General features: G+C 56.5%; 2 protein-coding genes and 2 long non-coding RNA genes across 9 annotated transcripts in view; 1 reads left to right on the top strand and 3 right to left on the bottom strand.

Moving 5' to 3' along the window:
- Positions 1-1,309: 1,309 nt before the first annotated feature.
- Positions 1,310-14,264, bottom strand: LOC115528132. Of its 4 annotated transcripts, none has more exons than XR_003973152.1 (5): positions 14,183-14,258; positions 12,777-13,311; positions 8,920-9,028; positions 8,331-8,455; positions 1,310-3,038 (listed from the first exon to the last, which is right to left on the bottom strand). It is a non-coding gene; the product is annotated as an uncharacterized LOC115528132 (long non-coding RNA). The 4 variants fall into 4 exon arrangements; XR_003973153.1 differs by lacking the exon at positions 1,310-3,038 and adding an exon at positions 6,216-6,597; XR_003973150.1 differs by lacking the exon at positions 1,310-3,038 and having other exon boundaries at positions 8,341-8,455; positions 13,144-13,311.
- Positions 2,995-14,590, top strand: RHOF (ras homolog family member F, filopodia associated). Its single transcript, XM_030335985.1, has 6 exons — positions 2,995-3,016; positions 3,167-3,342; positions 3,624-3,711; positions 12,640-12,749; positions 12,837-12,971; positions 13,808-14,590. The coding sequence occupies exons 1-6, from the start codon at positions 3,010-3,012 to the stop codon at positions 13,970-13,972; spliced, it is 681 nt and encodes a 226-aa protein (XP_030191845.1). The 5' UTR covers positions 2,995-3,009; the 3' UTR covers positions 13,973-14,590.
- LOC115528133 lies at positions 5,031-6,045 on the bottom strand. The gene is made up of 2 exons (XR_003973154.1): positions 5,788-6,045; positions 5,031-5,552 (listed from the first exon to the last, which is right to left on the bottom strand). It is a non-coding gene; the product is annotated as an uncharacterized LOC115528133 (long non-coding RNA).
- A 1,781-nt stretch (positions 14,591-16,371) lies between the features above and the next one.
- TMEM120B (transmembrane protein 120B) overlaps positions 16,372-17,661 on the bottom strand; it is a 41,773-nt gene continuing 40,483 nt past the window's right edge. For 2 of the 3 annotated variants that reach the window (XM_030335982.1, XM_030335983.1), the window contains exons 11-12: positions 17,566-17,634; positions 16,372-17,029 (exon numbers count right to left, since the gene is read on the bottom strand). In XM_030335982.1, the coding sequence (XP_030191842.1) occupies positions 16,916-17,029; positions 17,566-17,634 (183 nt within the window). In that variant the 3' untranslated portion in view covers positions 16,372-16,915. The remainder of the gene's footprint in view (positions 17,030-17,565; positions 17,635-17,661) is intronic. The other variant, XM_030335984.1, reaches the window with a different exon arrangement.

The raw sequence follows: 17,661 nt of genomic DNA, 5'->3' as shown, positions 1-17,661 counted from the left end.
TGTTCCAGTGTGACCTCCCCACCAGCGCCACCAAGTGCTGCGACCTGGACAGAGTCCTGGGCTCCCAGGCCATTCCTGGCCACCTCCCATCTCTGGGACGTCAAAGAATAGCTCAGTTTTTTCTGCCTCATCTGGGGTGGATGACCCTTCGGGTGTGAGGTGAACTCTCAGGATGTGCAGAAGTGCCAGGGAAGTGGAGGCTGTAAGAATTGTCATTAACTTCCCCATCCTGTCCTGTGCTGGCCCGACTTTGCCCTGACAAGACAAGTGGATCTGGCCCTTATTCTCTCCTGAGCTCAGCCGGCCTGCTCCCCTAGCTTCTGTACTGTGCCCATCAGCTCTATGGCAAGAACCAACTTAAAGAATCTTTCTTGCTCTCCTAAACCTCTCCAGGAATTCCCAGTGAATAGAAGGTGAATGACTTGGGCCCCTCAGAACATGTCACAGGTAAGGGAGCAGGGGTCCCCCATGCGAGTGCGCCTGTCCAGCTCCTCAGCTGGCCGGGTCTGGCCCAGCTGCCTCTGAGGAAGCTCTCGGCAGCTGGCCTGGCTCCTGGGTATTTTTAGGTACAGATCCAGCCCCTACACCACCACTGGAGCTGGGTCCAGCTGAAACACACTCCAGGCTGGGTGGGGCTGGGGTGCTGCCAGCCCCTTGGCCAGGCAGGGGGTGGGCAGGCGGTCTGGGGCCAGCGTCAGCTGTTGTGCCTTGCTGCAGGCTGGCCCGGGAAGTCTCGCTCTTCCTCTCCTCCTCCCCCTGCCCCTCTGTATTGTGGAAGCCATTTGATCTGCCTCAGTTGGGACTGTAGCCCTGTTTCTCAGGTGGAGAAAATAGAAACCGAGGTCTGAGGATTTTGAGGAAAGTCAGGAGGTGTGATTAACTCCCAGGTGACAGTTTGCTCAGAGTGGGATGACCCTCCTAAGCGCATTCTGCCCCTAGCCCCTCCTCTCCTTCCCTTCCTGTCTCTCCCCAGGCTTCAGGGGCCCTGATTCAGGGTCAGGTCCAGGGCTGGCTGCAAAGGTAAGTGGTCTTCCCCTCACTCAAAGGCTTCTTCCAGCCTCCGTCTCCCCGAGTGATAGTAACCTGGTCCTTTCCTGCCAGCCTCAAGCTGCCACTGTGGAAAGATGACCCCCAGTCCTGCCTCACCAGCCAATCCCAGCTCCTCCCTGGTCACCAGAGAGAGCTTGAGGGCCTGGCTTTGGCTGGGCTCCTGTTCTGTTCAGGAGTCTCCTGTCTGACACCCCCCCCTCCCCGCCCCTTGAGCCTGGCAGCAAGGCCCTCCATGATCTAACCCCGGTTACCTCGACAACCATGTCTGGCCTCCCTCCTCACTCCCCAGGCACTGCAGAATCTGATGGGATTTTCCAGCCACCGTTCATTTGTCCAGGGTACCCATCTTGCTCCCGTTGGTCTGCCCTCCCAACACTGCCAAGCTTAGGCTCAGCCTTCGCTGAGCCCTACAGGGGTCTGGTCTCTAAAGCGTTGACATCTCCCAGACCCCTTAAAGAGACTGCTTCCCCTAAGACAGCTCCCTCCAGGCAGGAACACAATTGCCTCTCAATAAACTTGCGTGGTAAAAAAGGAATGAATGAGTTGCTGTAAATTTGTGTGTGTGGGGGGGGGGGGCGGTGCTTGACCTAGCAGGTGGCTCTCTGACCGGCTGCCTAAAGCTTGGGACTTTCACATAATAGCGTGGAACTAGGGGGGGGCCTTACCTCTTTTTCCCAGCTATAGGCTTTTTTGTAAGCTCTCACGAGCGGTCGCTGCTCCCCTCTGGTGGTCAGACCTGCCTTGCATCCTCTGAGAACGGACGGGGCACTTAACAAAATTGCCAGGTTGGCAATTTCCTCCCTGAAGTAAAATTTACTTGGTCTTTACTGAGAACTTGGAAATTCAGAATCTTCCCGGGGATGCGGTGGGGGTGGGGCAAGAAGATCCTGAGTCCTGCCTAGCCCTCTCTGAGGAACCTACCAGAGATCCAACCCCAGCTGGTTGGACCCCTCTCCCTCACTTAGCCATGCTTCAATGCCTGCTTGCCGCACACAGGCCCCAGGGGTCTCCTGCCTCTCCTGACCACTAGCCTGGCTTTTGCGAAAGACTGTTGCAGGGAGGGAAGGGTTGGGTGGTCTCAGCCAGCAGCCCCCGTGTTATCCTGCACATAGTGCTTAATAAATAGTTGTTTTAATCAAGGGGCGTGGGAGGATTGATGAGACTGCCTGGCTTGTGGCCTGAAGATATGTGGCTAATGGCTGGAGAGCGCTTAATCAAATCAAATTTAAGGGTGGGGTGGAAGTTATCAATGGGCCCAGCTTCTCACAACTAGATCTGTCCTAGCTTTCCCCATACCTTCCTCGACGGTGTCTTCCTCGGTTCACGCCTCTGGCCCCTGCTAGAAAGAGGCTTCCGCCCGCGTGGTTTGGGGCCAGCCCCCAAAGGAAATTGTTCCCGGAGTTCACCTGCCTTCCAAGCCGTCCGCCCCAAGATGACTGCCCGCCAGAGGGCGCCAGACACCCACCTTGCGCTCTTAGGGAAGTGGGAGGGGTAGGTGAGGGGAACCGCTCTTCCCCACCCCCAACCTGCACCCACACTGGCGCCCGTAGGGCTGGGCTAGGTGGGCAGGCACGCCCCCTGTGCTAGCATCTTTCCTGGCTCGACCAACCTACCTAGTGGGGAAACTGAGGTCGGAAGCCGACTTGCCCCAGGCCACACAGCTGGGGCGGGGCAAAGCGAGGGGGCTTTTCCCAGAGCTGGAGACCCAGTCTCCTGAACTCTGGTGCTGGGGCAACGGTCCGCCAATCAAAGAGTCTCTGTCAGATGGGGGAGGCCGAGTCGACCAATCAGAGGGGCCCTGCCAGAAGGCGGAGCCTGCCAATCAGGGGTGCCCAGCGAGGTACCGCGGAAACCATCGAATCTTGCCGGTGGGGGGCGCGCCGTGACTTGCAGGGGAGCGAGTGGGAGCCGCGCTTCAGGCTGAGCTCCTGTTTCTCAGCTGCCTCGGTTTCTCTGGGAATGACAGGTGAACGCACCGGGCTAGGACCCTAACGAGAAGGAAAACGGGTTGGGAGGTGGGCCCGGGTGGCTGCCTGGCGGAGGCGATGCCTGCACAAAGTGGGAGGGGCTTCTCTAGCTCCGCCCCTGGATCCCGCCCCCGCCCCCGATCTCTCAGCCCCAGCGGTCTGTCCCGCGCGCTGTTGCCAGTGCCGCCGGCTCCCGGCTATGGACGCCCCCGGGGCCCCGGGCCCGGACCCGGGCAGGAAGGAGCTGAAGATTGTGATCGTGGGTGACGGCGGCTGCGGCAAGACATCATTGCTCATGGTGTACAGCCAGGGCTCCTTCCCTGAGGTGAGGCCCGCCGGGGGGGTGGGGGGGGGGTGGTGAGGGTTAGGCTACGGGGGAAATGGGCTTGGGACCATCGGGGGCGACGGACGGCCTTCAGCCTGGACCCCGGCTCCCCGGCGTCCAGCGCGCGGAGAGGCAGCCGCCACCCCGGGGCTCTTCCTCGGGAATTCCAGAGCCCATCAGAGTGAGGGGAGGTGAGCTGGATGGGGAGAAGGCGGGCGGTGCAGCCGTACCCGGGCCTCCGTCGCACCCCTTAAGAACCAGCCCGACCCCTTCTCCGACAGCACTACGCCCCATCCGTGTTCGAGAAGTACACGGCCAGAGTGAATGTGGGCAGCAAGGAGGTGACCCTGAACCTATACGATACCGCTGGTGAGTGCGCCTGCGCGCCGAGGGTCCCGGGTGTCCGAAGGGTTTCCCCCGCCCGGGTATCCCCCTCCGGGCATCCCCCCACCCCCACCAGCCTCTTTGGGCCCTGACATCCTGTCACTCCTGAAGGCTGCGGAGGGGCGCTGGCAGGGTGGCCCTAGAGGCTCAGAGGGCCTCAGTCGCCCCTTTGAAAGGAGGGTCTTTGAATGACATGAGCTCCTCCGCCACCTTCCTAGCGCTGATATGCTGGGAACCCACGGCTTCGTTCCTCTCCTGTGGTTCTAGAAAACCGTGGGCATCACTTCTGCACCCCATGGTTCCAGGATTTCATGTGTTGCATGCTGTGGTCTCTTTAAGACTCTGTGGGCTGCAGGTTTGAGTCCACTGATGCTGGAATTCTGTGGGCTGAATTTCTGGGTTGGGTCTATAATATTCCATGCTACAGATCAGAGCCTGTGACTCCGGGATTCTGTGGTTGACAGTCCTGAGGCTCCAGGGTCCTGTGGATATTGATTCTGAGTTCCACACTTCTGGGATTCCATAGGCTACAATACACGGCTCTGGAATTCTGTGGTCTACAGTTCTGAGCCTGTGGTTCTAGGATTTTGTGGCTACAGTTTTCTGTGTCTTCCTGGTTCCCTACGAATAAACCAAGCACTGAGGAAGGAACAGAGCTATAGGGAACGTAAGTCCAAAATAAGGTTCTCTCTGCCACCTGCAGCTCCTAAAGCAAGTGGATTTATGCGAATCCGAGTCGGTTTTTAGAGTCCCTGTTGTTGGGAGCTGCAGGGAAGGGGTGGGGGGTCTGCCCCCAAGGAGCTTGCATCCTGCCCTCAGTCCCCCTCTGGGCTGAGCCAACACTGGGGGACAAAGGTCAGGATCCCCGGATAGAACCTCACCCAACCTCTGTGACTCAGTGTTTAGTGATCTGCGTGGAACCATGTCATCAGGTGCCCTTTTCCCTGCCAGCCAAGCCTTGTATGTGTAAGGGGAAGTCTCCCCTGGCCCGGGACAGGACGGAGCCCAAACCCAGACATGCCCCACCCCAAGCCTGTCAATGGATCTCTCATGCCACCCTGGAGAGAATCAGAAAAGGGACTGTCTGGCCCCCAGAACCCTCCTCCATTCCTGACTTCATCAGCCTTTACTGTATGGTGGCTCCCGCCCGTAACGGCTTCTAAGGAGCCCCATCTTGTTGGACGAGGACCCCGAAGGGCTACCCCAAGGGCAGGGCCGTGCTTCCAGCCCTGTGAACTGAGAAAGCCAAAGGTTGTCGAGGAATTCCCAGGGACACAGCTCTAGGAACAGTAAAAATCATGGTGTGGCTGGAACACTTTTAGTTTCACATGCTTCCTGTTGGGGACCCAGGGAGGGGCAGGTCCATTAGCCCCACTTTGTGGGTGGGGTGCTGGTGCAGCAGGGAGACTCAGAGGGGAGTGGTCATTCCTTCCTCTGCCCTCAGGGCCTCTCCTATCAGATTCCTGGGGTTCACTGTTCGTGGAAGCCTCCCCCATCAGACCCAACACAGGGACTACTTCTGGTCATCGTGGCCTTGCCCAGAGAAAGATGTTCAAAGAACATGTCAGGACAGATTGTGGTGTGGGGGTTCTGGAAGTTTCTGCTTGGTGTAAAGAAGGATTTGCGCTAACAGGTGCTGCGGGAGGGATGGCGGGGCTTCAGGCCCAGTCATCAGAGGCACCAGGGCGGCCACCAGGGCAACGATGATCTTCCTGCCACATGCTTTGGAATCAGACCTGGGCTTTGTTGACACTGGCTCCTTGGCTGTGTGTCATCGGGGACACCTGGACCTCAGGTTCCTCCTCTGTAATCAGGGCTAAAACAGTCTTGAGGAGTAAATTAGATCCATGTGATGTATAACACAGGGGCTGGCTCTTAGGAAGGGCTCACTAAGTGTTGCGAGTTTTTAAGCACCACCCCCCCACACCACCATCATTCAGGCTCAGATCCAAACCCAACCTGTTCTGAATCCGTGGCCTGCAGAGATCTGTGCTGGCCCCCCGCCCTGCCCTCCCAGCAAGGTTCTCCCAAGCAGCAGAAAAACAGAGCTGGGGTTTGAACCTCTCAGTGGAGTCCCGGGGGAGTAGAATGGCTTCAGAGTCAGCAGGACGGCCCAAGGAGGAATACTCAGGGAGAAAGAAACATGGGTGTTTCTTCAAGGGTGTCCTACCGTGACCCAGGAAGCCCTGTTGCGAGGAACATGAAGGAGAGACTGGGTCATTCCTCTTCTACACACCAAGTGCCCAGCACAGCGCTTATGGAATGAATGAAGAATAAATCTGAGGAGCGCCTGGGTGGATCATTTGGTTAAGCGAGCCCCGCATCTGGCTCTTGTGCTGACGGCTTGGAGCCTGGAGCCTGCTTCAGATTCTGTGTCTCCCTCTCTCTCTGCCCCTCCACTCTCGTGCTCTTTCTCTCTCTCTCAAAAATTTATAAGCATTGAAAAAAAAAAAAAAAGAAAGAATAGAAAGAATAAATCTGGATTCAGAGACACCCTTGGAGAAGGCAGTGAGATCCTCTCTACCTGTGGGGTAGATGGATATCAAAACTAAACAGCAGAAAAGGGTGGCCAGGTGACCTACTAGAGAAAGATAGAGACTAAGGGGGTGAAGGGAATGACTATACTGGAGATGAGTCTAGTAAAAGTTATTGTAGAAGGTTCTGGAACCTGATGAGCTAAACCCTATGGTGGGGCGGTGGAGGGGAGTGCAGAGTAGCATCTTTCTGACCAACCACTGGTTGATCAGCCAGAGCTGTGGGCTCCGGGTGGCCTCTGAGAGGCTGAATTTCTCCACACCCAGGACCTTGGCCACAGGGGAGGCCAGTCTGTGGGAGTCACGTGGGAGGCCAGTCTGGCTGTGCGTCTCCATCCTGCGGAAGCAGATACAGACACAGTGGCTTGAGGGTGGTTGAGGGGAGGTGGAGCTCTTAGTGCTGACAGGTGAAGGGGAGGCGGGCTCCCCTGCCCCCACCCCCCACCCCGCCCTGACACTGTCAGAGGCAGGAAGCTGTGGTGTGGTCTGAAGTTTCCTGGACAGAAGGGAGGTGGGGACAAGGTGGGCTGTTAAGACACCAACTAGAGATGGAGCTATGCGGGCCTTGGGGTGGGCCCCGGGGTGAGGGTGTCACAGAATGGAACGGGGGTTGCCCGGGGAGGTGGGGGGCTGTGGTCCCCTTCCCAGCCTGAGATGGCAACAATAGGAAAAGCTGGGGGCAAAGGAGTTGTGAGACAGGGAATCGGGGACAAGAGGGGTATCTAGGGGCGAGGAGCCCTGGAGGCTTGAAGAGCTGAAGCCAAGGGCCAGTCAGAGTGTGGCCTCAGCTCCAGGCTGGGGCGGCCCCGGCCCGGCTCCTCCTGCCTGGGGAGGAAGCACAGGTGGGCGGGCCCCAGTAGCAATACACGGGTTCCTCTTCTGGTAGCTTCCCCTTCTCATGCTGCCTGCACCCCTCCCCTGACCGACGTCCTGGCTGGAGCTGGGAACCACCTGCTCTGGTAGGTCCAGAATATTCGGGGACCACTGTGGCCCAGTGACACCCTCTCTCCTCAACCGGGCTCCAGGCCTTAGAGATCCCTGCCCCTGCAGAGATGACTGACACAGCAAAGCTCCTGCCCACAAAGGAAATACCCTCGTGCTAGGCGAGAGCCTCACTTCCTCCCCACCCCACTGCACTGCCAGCTTCAGGAAGATGGGCCACTTCAAGGGGAGCTGGGGCCCAGAAGACCTTTCCTCTTCAGAAACAAATGCGTCCTTTTGCACGTGACTCCGTGCAAGCTCATCTGCAGAGGCCAGAGTGGAAGCCCGGTGTGCCTCTGGACAGGTGACTTGGCCCCTTTAAGCCCTGGCATCAGTGTGGGTAGATGGGGAGGGTATTAGTATCGCCTTGTGGCGGGAGGGCCCCCTAAAACTTGTGGGTCCAAAGATCTAGGGTTAGAACCCTCGCCCAGCCCCCGCCCCCCAGAAGTTTCTGGTTCAATAGCAACCATAGTAACAGTCCTTCCCCTTTGTCCGACATTGCTTAGCCTCCCAGTCCTTTAGTTCCAGTATCAGGGGCAGGGTTATCACCCCCTTTGCCAGATAAGGAAACTGAGGTCCAGGGAGGGAAGGCACCCAAGTCACGGAATGAGAGTCGGAGTGTAGCCTGGCTCTCCTGACTCATAGAGGAGAGGTGTCAGGACACTCCACACCTCCCGAGGGACATGAGGCCAACAGCACGCGGGAGTCCATCGTTTGTTGGCCTGGTCCCCACGTGGAGGTCCACACTGAATCTTGGGAAAGTTGAGCCAGGCACAGTCAAGCCAGGAAGGCAACCTGGAGGAGGGAGCTGGAAGCTGGGCTGGCTGCCCATCCCCTCCCAGAACCCCTCTCTCTTGAGATACCTGTGTTGGCAGTCTTTGCCTTATTTGGTCGGGCCTGGGGCTTGTAGGGTGAAGACAGCTCCCTACCCTCTCGAGTGGACTGAGAGAGGCACCCCCAGTAGTCTCACCTACGGTCCTCTGTCTTTTACAGAGTGTCCCCTTAGCTGTGTGACCTTAAGGCAACTCGCTTCACCTCTCTGTGCTACACTTTCTTGCATCTCTAAAATGGGGATAACTACAGCCCTACCTTGTTGGCATCGTGATGAGGTAGTGTAGGCCACGGGCTTCAAATGAAGCCATGAGAGAGCACAACGAGCCTTCGTCATGAGTGAGCACTGCCGAGGTGTGTTGTTTCACAGGTCAGGAGACCATCTGTGAGGAAACAAGGTCCAGAGGTCAATTCCCAGTCGGGATCTTGGGGAAGGCTCCCTGAGAGAATTTTTGGCCATTTTCGAGCAGCGCGGCAGGCAGCTGACCTTGGAGTTAGGGACTGAGCTGGCTCTCCAGCTCACAGGGAACCTGTCTATGACCTTGCAAAAGGCCCCCCCTCAGCCACATGGGCTCCTAACAGGAAGAACTTTCTTCGCCCAGCTTACCTCCCAGGGTGGCTGCTTAAATTAACACAGGTGATCGAGGTGAAATGCCCTTGCTGACAGCCGGGGAGATTATCGTTACACCTACTCACCCACTCATTCGTTCGTTCACTCACCACACGTTTATTGCGTGCGCCTGCATCCCAGGGCATGACAGAGATGGCCCCTGTCCTCCGGGGCAAGTGTGCTCATGGTGGGGAGACAAAGCCAAACCCAAACCAAACGTCAGGTAGTGATACGTACTCAGAAGAATAATAAAGCCATGGTCGGACATGGGATAGACTGGGTCGAAGGCTTTGTCTCCGAGCAGTCAGGAAAGCTGCCCCCGAGGAGGTGACATTTCTGCAGAGACCTGAAGGAAAGGAGGGAGCAAGCCTTGCTGCTACCTGGGGAAGAACCTTCTAGAAACAGCAAGGGCAGGGGCCCCCAAAGGGGAGCAGGCTAGGTCTGGCTTCCTCCTTCAACCCACGGCTGCCCGACTTCTGCCCTCATCAGCTCTGCTGAAATCCTCACAGGCCGTAATTGCTAAACCCCCTGGCACGTCGCGGCCCTGGTCTCTGCTGCATCTGACAAGAGCTGAACAGTGTCAGCCAACAGCCAGCCAGTCTTGACTGGACGCCTGCCGGGCGCCAGGGGTTATTTGCGAGGACAGACATGGTCCCTGCCCCTAGGGTGCTTACAGTCCATGGGGAGACAGGCAGTAAACCAGTCAGTGTCTGAGCACGGATTGTGGACACCCAGGGTGGGGGAGACGCTGTGTGGTGAGAGACGAGGGACGGCCTCTCTTGAGGGGCCAGCCAGTCAGGATGAGGGAAGCCGTTGGAGCACAAGAGGCCTGTTTTACAACTACTTGTCCACTCCGGCCCTATTTTTTTTTTAATGTTTATTTTTTTTTGAGAGACAGAATTTAAGTGGGGGAGGGGCAGAAGAGAGGGAGACAAGGATCCAAAGCGGGCTCCAGGCTCTGAGCTGTCAGCACAGAACCCGACGTGGGGCTCAAACTCAGGAACCGCGAGATCATGACCTGAGCCGAAGTCGGACGCTTAACCGACTGAGCCATCCAGGTGCCCCTACTCCTGCCATATTTCTAACAGGGAATGCATATGTATGTTATGCCAGAATTAGGGAACATCATTAAATCATGGAGGACCAGAACCTATTTTTGCACAATGCAAAGCAGAATAGAGCCTTGCTGGTATCACCAGAAGGAATGCTTGACCCAGAACTTGATAAACTGGGGTTGCGTCCTGCCTGGCTCACTGATGACCTCAGGCAGGTCACTTCTTTGAGCTCAGTGTACATGGGAGTATTCTTAACTTCTTGACTAGCATATCGGGTGGTGGCTGTAAGGATTTCTTAACTGTCCCTAGGCAAAAGCACTCTAAGAAGTGCCTAAAGCAGGGTGTCTGGGTGCCTCAGCGTGTTAAGCGTCTGACTCTTGATTTTGGCTCAGGTCATGATTTCACGGTTCATGAAGTTGAGCAGTGACAGTGCGGAGCCTGGTTGGGATTCTCTTCCTCCCTCTCTCTGCCCCTCCCCTGCACTGTCTCTCAAAATAAATAAAAAACATTAAAAAAAAAAAGTGGGGCACCTGGGTGGCTCGGTCAGTTGAGTATCCAACTTTGGCTCAGGTCATGATCTTGTGGTTCATGAGTTTGAGCCCCCCACTGGGCTCGCTACTGTCAGCATAGAGCCCGCTTAGGATCCTCTATGCCCCTCTCTCTGCCCCTCCCCCACTTACACTCAAAAATAAACATTAAAAAAGATAATAAAAAGCATATAAAGCATAAGGGGGTATCAATGTGAAGTAGAAGTAGAGAGGAGACAATTATCCTAGAAAAGGAAATAACGTGGACTGTCAGTCTGAATATTTTTAAATAATGCTAAAAAGAAAATGTGAAAAAAAAATTCAAAAAGCATTCCAGATGTGGGAAGACAGCAAGTACAAAGGCTCTGAGGCACCAGAGCTTGGTGGGTTTGGAAACAGTGGGGTGGAGGGGGGAGGTGGGGGGAGGGAGATAAGGTCAGGGTCCGTGGGTGCAGGTCATGTGGACCCCTGGGGGATGTTTGGATTTAGTACAAAAGGCAATAGAGAGCTATTGAAGATATATATTTTTTAAGTTTATTCATTTTGAGAGAGAGAGACAGAGTGAGCAGGGGAAGGGCAGGGAGAGAGAGAATCCCAAGCTGGCTCCGTGCAGACTCGGGACTGGGACTCACGAGCTGTGAGAAAGTGGCCTCAGCCAAGACCGAAAAGTTAGACATTTAACTGACTGAGCCATGCAGGTGCCCCTATTGAAGATGTTTTTCCTTTGAGGGGAGAGAGGCAGGATTTCACTCGTGTTTTAGATTCACCCAGCTGCTGGGTGGAGGGAGAGTGGATTGTTAAGAGGCAGCAGGAGATCATGGGCGACCAGCTATGGCTTGGATGGTGCCATGCTACCCAACAGAACTTTTCTTCAGTGATACAGGTCCTGCACCCGAGCTGCCCGTTTACGGCAGCCGCTAGCCCTGTGTGGCGATGAATCACTTGAAATGTAGCTAGTGCAATGGAGAACCTGAATTTTTAATGTTAATTAACTTAAATAGCCACATGGGGCTAGTGACTACCCTATCTATGGGACAGCACAGGTCTAGAAGGACATGGACAAAGATTAGGAGAGGGGACAGTTTGGAGATGAGCTGAAGCAGCATCCTGGCCTGTTTCCCACCATTGTACAAGGATTTCTCCAGCTTTGTGGTGATAAGGACAGAAGAATCTGAGTTGGCCGGGCCCTGACAGTGTTGGGGGTGACTCGGGCTGAATGGCTGCATGGAGTCCTCCTGGCCCAGCCACTGCCATAGCTGTGGCTGCCGTTCACTGCACGCCCTCAGGGGTCCTGGATTGAGGGAGAACCAGTGGGAAGGGAGAAGGTGGCAGTATCCTGGCAGCAGCTGGGGGGCGGGAGCAGGATGTGGTCTGTCCGCCTTCAGTGGAAAGGCCAACTTTGGCAGGGAGGGAGCCAGAGGGTAGGCTGGCGCCTCGCCGGGGTAGGGGCAGGGGATTCCTGGGCCTCTGCGTCCCAAGTAATGGAAGGAGGTCACCTTTGTGCCTTTAAGAACGCTAGGGCATATGGTGACCAAGTGCAGGGCATGACCCTGGGCCTGCTTCTGGACCACGGCAACCCCCCTACGGGACATCACCGGTGACACCTGAGTACAGCCTGTGGGTTTGGCTAGAGAACAGTGTCAGTGGTGGTTGCTCACGTTTGATACCTGTACTATGGGAGGTGATATAGAATGTGCTCATTCTTAGAAAATCCGCGGGGCACTATCCTGGGGTGAAGAAGCAGGACACCGGCCATTACTCTGGCGTGGCTCACGTGTTTACATATAGAAAGGGCAAGTGGAGCAAAGTGTAAACACTTGGAGATCTGAGGGCGTTCTTGGCACCCTTTTTGCAACTCTTAAGTTTGAACTTGTCAATAGAAAAAATTACTAAAAACATTAAAAAGCCACACTCAGCCTTGGCCTCTGATTCAGTCTGTGCTGGGGGAGGGGTGTTCAGTCTCCCCACGTGAGTCTGAGTGTGGTGAGCTTGACAGCAGCTGTGCTGGTTGCCTGCCCGGCCCCACAGTGGCCTGGGCCCCACCAGCCCCTGAGCCTTCAGGGAGGGGAGGGATTCGGCCTCTCTCTAACCTGGGTGCCAGGGCAAGGGGGCAGCGGTAATGGTCACGGGCAAAATCGCTAGCAAGTTTCTCCAGTTTCTCCTGAGCGCCCTGTCATCAGGCCGTTCTGGGCACTGCATGGGTTTCGTCTCGTGTAATCTTTGCTACCGGGGGTTGCCACCTCTGTTTTGCAGACGAGGAAACTGAGGCCTTAGAGACAGAGTCACCAACCTCTTGCCCATCTGAGCCCAGACAGGGGAGTCAGGTGGACAAGGAAGTGGTGCCTCCCTGACCCCTACCTACCCTCCGGTTTCAGGGCAGGAAGATTATGACCGGCTGCGACCCCTGTCCTACCAGAACACCCACCTCGTGCTCATCTGCTATGACGTCATGAACCCCACCAGCTATGAAAACGTCCTCATCAAGGTGAGGCCCGCGACCCAGCCAGCCTACCTCAGGGGTGGGGACCACGGATCTGGCCTCAGCCCTGATGCCTGCCTTCTCCCTCCACAGTGGTTCCCTGAGGTCACACATTTCTGCCGTGGGACCCCCACGGTGCTCATTGGCTGCAAGACAGACCTGAGGAAGGACAAGGAGCAGCTGCGGAAGCTCAGGGCGGCCCAGCTGGAGCCCATCACCTACATGCAGGTCGGTAGGGGGTCTCCCCTCTCTCCCCCTCCATTTCCCTCCTCTCCGCCCTCTTCCCTTTCTCCTTTAATCTTTGTAACGCTGAGGCGTGTTCTGTTGGCATCCCCTATTTTGTGGGAGAGAAGTGGAGACCCAGAGAGGTTAAGTGGAGGTTAAGAGCCACACAGCTAACCTGCAGCGTATCGCCAGGATCCTGCCCCAGTCACTCTGGCTCCGGAGTCTGGGTCCTTAACCACCATCCTGTCCTGTCTGCCAGAGGGAACTGGAGAGGCAGGCCTTGTTCAAAAGCAGGGTTCCCCTACCCACGAGAGTCACGGGCAAAACCAAACCCTGCGGCTTTCTGGGTGAGGCACGGGACGATAAAAGGAACACAAAGAACACTGGTAAGAAAGTTTAATAAAAAGAAGCATTAATAAAAGCAAATGTTAGAAGAGAGAGTTTTTACTCTCCTAGCAAGCCGTTTCCTTAGTTGTGCTCTGGAGAAGAGGAGAGAGGCAAGTAGGAAGCCCTTTGTGTCTGGAGGCCCCTAGCTCGTCAGAGGCCTGGCAGACACAGTTGTCGGGATCCGGCCCCCTCTCTGCCTGAAGGTGGACGGGACGCTTCTCTCAGCAGCCGCAGCCCTCAGGCCACACCAGACAGGCCTTTATGTTCCATCCACCCACACTGGTGGGGGCTGGGCCCGGGATAGGGAGAAGGGGGCTCCACACCAAGACCTCTGCCCCGCCCCGGGGGGCCCCCCAGAGCCAGATCCAAGTCCCCAGATCCATGAGGGGGTGTCAGGAGGTGCCCCATGCTCCAGGCCCCTCATCTAATGCCAGTCCCTCCCGCCCACCCAGGGTCAGAGCGCCTGCGAACAGATCCGAGCCGCCCTCTACCTAGAATGTTCTGCCAAGTTTCGGGAGAATGTGGAGGACGTTTTCCGAGAGGCCGCCAAGGTTGCCCTCAGTGCTCTGAAGAAAGCACAGCGGCAGAAACAACACCGGTTGTGCCTGCTGCTCTGACCCCTCTGGGTAGGGCACAAAGCCCTCAGGGCAAGACTGACAGGGGCCAGTCCACCAGCCCCGGATTATACCCCGAGATCCTGCCCCATCCCCAGCTTTCCAAGGGCACCTGGAGGTGGGTGTCTCCTTGTGTCTGGAGCCTCTGGTTAGACTCTTAGAACATTCTGGAGATCTCTTATTTCCCAGCTGCGGCTCTGACCATGAACTCACCTTTGGGTTCACACTGGAGCTGTGGCCCGCATGGAGGTGGGTGAGGGTGCTGGACTCAGTCCCTCTGTACCTGGAACCGGCATATGTCCCCAGGACTCAGGAGTACGCGGCCTCCCCCCAGCCACGTGTATCCCCCTTTGCACACCCAACAGGTCCTCAAAACCTATGCTTAAAACAAAGAACTACATCTGGTACGTGGATAAGTGTGGATTCGTCAGCGTTCCACACGGCCCCCCCCCCCAAGACCGCTGCTCCCATGTCACCCGCCTCCCTGGGCTCTGGAGATAGGCACGGCTGCACTCTCCAGCTCCTCACTTCCTTCCTCCAGGAGCTCGGGGACCACGATGGGATAGGGGCCTATCGGGACAACACAGGCACCAGCCCCGGACACGGGGGCCAACAGTGGCCCCGGCCCCCCCACAGAGGACTCCAGTCTCAGCCTTTGGCTGGGCCACCATCTTTGCAGAGCCGGCACACATGCCCAAGGGGGACAAGAAACTCTCTCAAAAAGCAAAAAGTACCCTGGACCACACATCCAACCCCTGCTCAGGGGCTCCTCACCTGCAACCCCGCAGTGCCAGGAACTTGAGATGAAAGTGACATTGGCTCCGAGTGACCCTGGGCAAGTCACTCCTCTCTGTGGACTATCTCCCTATCTGCAAAAGGACGGCACTGGCTCATTTTAATAGTCATCAAGTTTCCTCTGTCCCTCGGAGCTGAGACCCCCTTGACCTCCTGTGAAAACACACTTAACCCCCAGCTGCAGATCCACTGAACCTCCTCCTGGAAGGTCTGCAGTCACTTCCGGGAGCTTTTAAACAAGTGCCCCAGGTGATTCTAATGCCTCACAGATTGAGAGCTGCTTGCTTCCTGAGTGAGCCAGGAGTCAGCCTTACTGAACGCGGCATAACGGCTTCAGGTGCCTCCTGCCCTCCCCGGGATCTCCTGCCTCAGCCCCACTAAGCCTGAGCCTCTCTGAAGTCAACTGCTAGGGAAAGAGACTTCTGTATTCCACCCACCTCACACAGGTTCCCCAAGGCCCTGCCATGACCTGGGGAGTCACGAGCGTCGTCAATCCAAGGCCTCATGGACAAATGATACAGGACGGAGGTCCACAAACCGTATCGTCTGTGGACAAAATCTGGCAGCTGCCCGTTTTTGTAAATAAAGTTTTGTTGGGACACAGCCACACTCATTTATGTATGCATTAGCTGCTTTTGCCCTACAACTGCAGGCTAAGGTAGTTGTAACAGATTATCTGGCCCTCAAATATTTACTTACCATCTGGCCCTTTACAGAAAAAGTTTACCGACTCCTAGTCTAGGGAAAACTCAAGTGCCTTAGGGCCAGATGGGAGGTGCAAACGAGTGAAACAGGACAGCTACAAAAGGGAGTGGTGGGTCTGTGGCATACTAGAAAGCAAGCACCCCATCCTAGGCAGGCAGCTCAGCCCAGCCAAGAACTGCCCTGTGGGAATGTTGACAGATCTTTCCATTTTTCTAGGGAAAGTAGAAATCTGGGTTTTTATGTGGACTCTTACTGGGGTGAAGGGGAAATTTCATATTTTAAAAATGTAACAATTAAAAAAGAAGCTTAAACTCCTCTGAGAGCCAAAGCATGACTGTGGATGCCAGCCCTGAACTCTGGTCAGAGGGGATCTGTAGGGAAATAGTTAAAGGCAGCTGAGGCTCGCGTGTGGGAGAAGGCGCCGAACATTCAACCAAACCTGCTAGCTTCTTCATCCTCCCCACAAGCATTCAAGTACAGAATCCGACACAAGGTGACCAGCGGACTTGTCCTGGCTTCCAAGTGCCACCTCCCAGAAGTGAGCCTGCTCAGACTCTCCCCACCAACATTCTAGAACCTGAGGGGGAGGGTGGGTGAGCTCTGTGATGGCTTAAGTCCCAGCCAGCGCTGAAAGTAAGGGTCCCACTCACTGCAAGAATTCAGGAAAGTGGGCTGAGGGGTGGGGGTCAGGAAGCCAAAATTTCAAATTCAAAAAAAGCCAACACCAAACTATCTCAAACCACCCAAGTGATGCCAAGGCTGGGGCGCCCTCTGGTGGTAGCAGCACCCCCCTCGCCTCAGGCCCACCCCAGGGACCAGGCCCTCGGGGAGGCAGGGCACTTCTCCCCAGGTGGCCAGCAGGAGGGAGAGGAAGCACAAAGAGCACCAGGCACAGACAGACAGTGATTCTCTGAGAACTTAAATACCCCACCACGGAGCAGCGGAGGCCGGGAGAGCTTACAGCGGAAGCGGTTTGCCGGTTTGCCCCGGGGAGGGAGGCTCCACAGGACGCCGAGGGGTTTCCTTCCACCTGCTGGGGACTCAGTAAGTAGCAGGTCGGCACTCCAGCGAGGCACATCCAAACCCCAACCTGAGGGGCTCCCTGAGGCTTTAGGCCCCCGCCCAGGAAGACTGACCCAGTCTCAGCCGTGAGAGGGCAGCGAGGGAAGACTGCGGATTCTAGGGCAGTCGGGAGGACCCCGTGTTAAATATGTCATAAATAGGGAGGCTGAGCAGGCTAACATTGTGCAGACGGGCAGGGGCCACGTTCCTCTTGTCCACCGGGGACCAGGGCCTTGGCCCTTCTACCAGTGATGCGCTGGCCCCTGAGGTGGCTGCTGCAGTGGCCAAGGACACTGTGGGGAGGAAATCAGGCGCAGCCAGGTGCCAGCTGGAACCCCCTGCAGTCTTGAACCCCAGGGGCTGGGGGTGCGCAGGTCCCTTGGCTCACAGCTTCTTCCCTTTGTTTCTGTTCTTCTGAAGTTTCGCGTGCACGACTTTGAGTGTGGTCAGGAAATTGCCAAGGAAGAGGACGAGGAAAGTGAGCGCCAACACGAACACCTGGGCAGGGGCAGGGGCGTGCGGGAAGACAGGGGAAGGCCCAGCACGGGGGAGGGGAAAGGAGGAAAAGGTTGAGCCAGCTCAGATCGGCTCCCGGCTGAGATGCCCACTCTGCCTCCGTGACCTCGCGACCCCTTTAGCGTAAGCTGCCAGAAAACTGCAGGGTTCCACCAGCAGAAAGCAGAGATCTGGGCCAACTGTGTGAAGGCTGTGAATCTTCAGGGTCACGGAGGGTTGGAGATGGCTTCTCTCTTGCCCCCTCCCCTCCCCACCCATAGCATTCAATAGGGCTCTCAGACCACTTAGGGGTTCCGCGGCTTCCCGAGTTCCCTCCCAGTCTCCCAGGCCCCAGTAGCAGGGAGCTCTGAGCACAGGGCCCCATGTTGGGGAATCAAGGGGTAGCTGAGGAAAGAATTCTCTCCAAGCTGGCCCAGCCTTCTGCAGGACACCCTCTGCCACCCACCAACACACACGCACAAGCGCGCACACACACACACACACACACACACACACACACACACACACACACCCCATACCTGCCATTCTCTGCATTCCTCGTGGCTGGAGAGCTCAAACAACGTGACGGCATTGTAGAGCTGCCAGAACTGGAGAGAGGGAGGCAGGCGCCGCTT

This window comes from Lynx canadensis, chromosome D3 (genome assembly GCF_007474595.2).
Source record: "Lynx canadensis isolate LIC74 chromosome D3, mLynCan4.pri.v2, whole genome shotgun sequence".
In the NCBI taxonomy this organism is placed as follows: Eukaryota; Metazoa; Chordata; class Mammalia; order Carnivora; family Felidae; genus Lynx; species Lynx canadensis.
Note: the sequence above shows the minus strand (reverse complement) of the source record. Positions and strands in the feature narration are given on the sequence as shown.